General features: G+C 34.4%; 1 protein-coding gene across 4 annotated transcripts in view; it reads left to right on the forward strand.

The window, feature by feature from the left end:
- The first annotated feature begins 836 nt into the window (after window positions 1-836).
- The window catches only part of mdm1 (Mdm1 nuclear protein), a 14,096-nt gene continuing 12,013 nt past the window's right edge, over window positions 837-2,919 (forward strand). For 2 of the 4 annotated variants that reach the window (XM_014032752.1, XM_014032754.1), the window contains exon 1: window positions 853-1,036. In XM_014032752.1, the coding sequence (XP_013888206.1) occupies window positions 1,019-1,036 (18 nt within the window). In that variant the 5' untranslated portion in view covers window positions 853-1,018. Of the gene's footprint in view, window positions 1,037-2,919 lie in introns of all 4 variants that reach the window. The other 2 variants (XM_014032751.1, XM_014032753.1) reach the window with 2 other exon arrangements.

Here is a 2,919-nt window from a genome sequence, read left to right on the forward strand (position 1 = left end):
ACAAAAAGTTTTATTTTTTTTCTCCAGTTTCTTGAAATAAATCTTCTTTTCTCTGTATGGCATGGTGACCAGTGAAATGTAAAAGAACCCAGTTCAGCCCGTGGGCTCGGTCTGGTCTGAACTGGTTTCTTAGATTTACAGAAACCCACAGCGGGCGAGGCGGGGGAAGGGAGGGGGTGAAGCCAAATGTAAAAACTAAGAAGCCTTAAATGAATAAAACTGGTGCAATTTTGTAACAGAAAACCGTGTTGGTGAGTCATTCTGAGGACAGATACAGACCAGGCTGAGGTGGTCCGTGTCGTGGTCTCATAATCTTCACACTCACGTCTGAAAGTCTCCTATATTACTGCAAGAACTCGTGTTTTTAAGCATCAAATATCTGACAACAAAATGTGTTAAAAGGAATGAATATTTTAAGCAGCAAAATACTGTACATCATTTATGATTTAACTTGTCCGCCACCAGATAGCGCTGTTTATCTACAGTTTCAACTTGAAACACTAAGATATACAGTATATAATCTACAATATATTTGAAAGAGAAGCATTGATGTTTGATGCAAAAACTCCACATTTATTTGCCTTTTACTTTAATGTACTTTGTTCTTTATTAACACAGAGAAGTGTCTAAATATATTTGACGGACAATTGATAGGTATTTAAACAGGTTTAGCAAGTATTTAATTTTTATTAGTTGTTTCTGAAGGTTAGTTTTAAAAAGTTATTTAGTTTAATAATATATAATATATGTATATAAAAGCCTTTGTTTCATTAAAAGAAAATCAAAACTCCTCCCACACCGACACATCGAACACGCATGCACTGAACAGAGCTGCCATGGTAACGGCGGCAGCTTGTTTGATGCAGCGACCAAAGCGCCTCCGGTTAGCATAGTTAGCATGTTGCTCGGGTTCATTAGTTGTGATGAATTAATAAACTCGTTACGATCTTCAGCTCGTTGTTTTCCAAYAGAGGGGGGAGTCTTCCCGGGGTTTTGTCAGAACAAGTAAGAGGGGGCCATGACGGTCCGCTTTAAGGTAAACAACAACAACAACAACAACAGGTTGCACAGAACGAAGCGATGCTAACTGTGCTGCTGCAGCTAATATTGTTTGGAAATAATCGGTAGAAACGACTTCACTGATGGTTCTAGTTACGGTGAAGCTGTCCGGTATCGGTTCGGACGCAGACCGGCTCAGTATARATTTAATCTGCTATAATCTGATAATCTGACTGTCTCCAAAACAACAAGAGTCTGAAACTTTACCATTAAAAATAACATTTTCTGCTTCTTTTAGAGCTAATCTGAGTCTCTAAACAGACAGGATGATTCAAATAAAGACTAAACTTCTGCAAAAGATGATTTGTTACAAGAATTAAATAATGGATATTTATAAGAGGAAAAGCTTTTATTAAGAGCAGCTAAAAACATTTAATTAAAAAATATGAATCTTAGGCGATGAATTAAATTAAAGGACTATAAAATAAAAAACAAACCTGTTTGTCCTCAATGTTTATGTATAACTGAACRATCTAATTAAACCATATTTATCATCAACCTTTCACAAAACTGAATGTGTTAAATTATCTAATTAGTCCGACCTCAGGTTTTATAATAATTCAGTTATAAAAATACTAGTGTGAACGCTTCGTGCTGAAATCTTAAACTGAAAGCTGCTGAAATTGAGCTGAAATATTAAATAGCAGAAGTGTTAAAGTGAGCTCACTTTGAAAAGCCGAAAGAAGAAAAAAAAAAAAGCCTAACTGCAGAAAAACAGTAAAAAGAGCAAAAATATAGTTGAAATAGCAGAAAACTGCTAAAAGCTAAAAACTAAAATAGGTGAATAAAGCTGGAAAGATCTGTAAAAAGCATAAACAGCACAAATTAGCAGGAAAAAAACACAAAAAGTAGAAAAAAATCATAAAAATAGGAGAAAGAACCAGATCTGAATCTGAAATAGCATAAAACAGCTAAAATTAGCAGAAAAATAAGCTAAAGGTAGGAACAACAAGTTGTAATTACCACCCAGATTGTGAAAGTTTTGTAAAAAAAAAAAAATAGCAGAAAAAAAGTACAGAAAGTGACAATTTGTAGTAAAATAGCTAAAACAGCTAAAAAATGTAGCTGGATCTTATTTAATTAACATATGGAAGCATAAGGGGCACACATTTGCTGAAATTAGCAGAAATAAGTTTTAATAGCTACAAAAATGTGTATTTAGCTTAAACAGCTAACTTTAGCTAATAAAAGCTGAACTTTAGCTAAAAATTGCAGCAAATTGCTGAATATAGCAAAACCCTATAAAAAAGTAGAAAAAATCAGAATAATATTAGAAAGAAGTAGAATTTTAGCTGAAATAGCAGAAAAAAAGCTAAAATTAGCACAACAAAGTGAAAAAGAGCATAAGCAGAAGAAAATGTGTGTCAGGTGCTGTAAAGATTGTTGAAAACAGCTCCTTTCATTTTCAATAACAAAGTGGCTAAAATGTATAAACAAAAATAGTCCTGTTGGGTCTAATAAGTTAGTCCTGTTGGGTCTAATAAGTTAGTTCTGTTGGGTCTAATAAGTTAGTCCTGTTGGGCCTAATAAGTTAGTCCTGTTGGGTCTAATAAGTTAGTCCTGTTGGGTCTAATAAGTTAGTCCTGTTGGGTCTAATAAGTTAGTCCTGTTGGGTCTAATAAGTTAGTNCGTTAGTCCTGTTGGGTCTAATAACTTAGTCCTGTTGGGTCTAATAAGTTAGTTCTGTTGGGTCTAATAACTTAGTCCTGTTGGGTCTAATACGTTAGTCCTGTTGGGTCTACTAAGTTAGTCTTGTTGGATCTAATAAGTTAGTCCTGTTGGGTCTAATAACTTAGTCCTGTTGGGTCTAATAACTTAGTCCTGTTGGGTCTAATAACTTAGTCCTGTTGGGTCTAATAA

This window comes from Austrofundulus limnaeus, unplaced genomic scaffold, assembly GCF_001266775.1.
Source record: "Austrofundulus limnaeus strain Quisiro unplaced genomic scaffold, Austrofundulus_limnaeus-1.0 Scaffold1529, whole genome shotgun sequence".
NCBI classification, from domain to species: domain Eukaryota; kingdom Metazoa; phylum Chordata; class Actinopteri; order Cyprinodontiformes; family Rivulidae; genus Austrofundulus; species Austrofundulus limnaeus.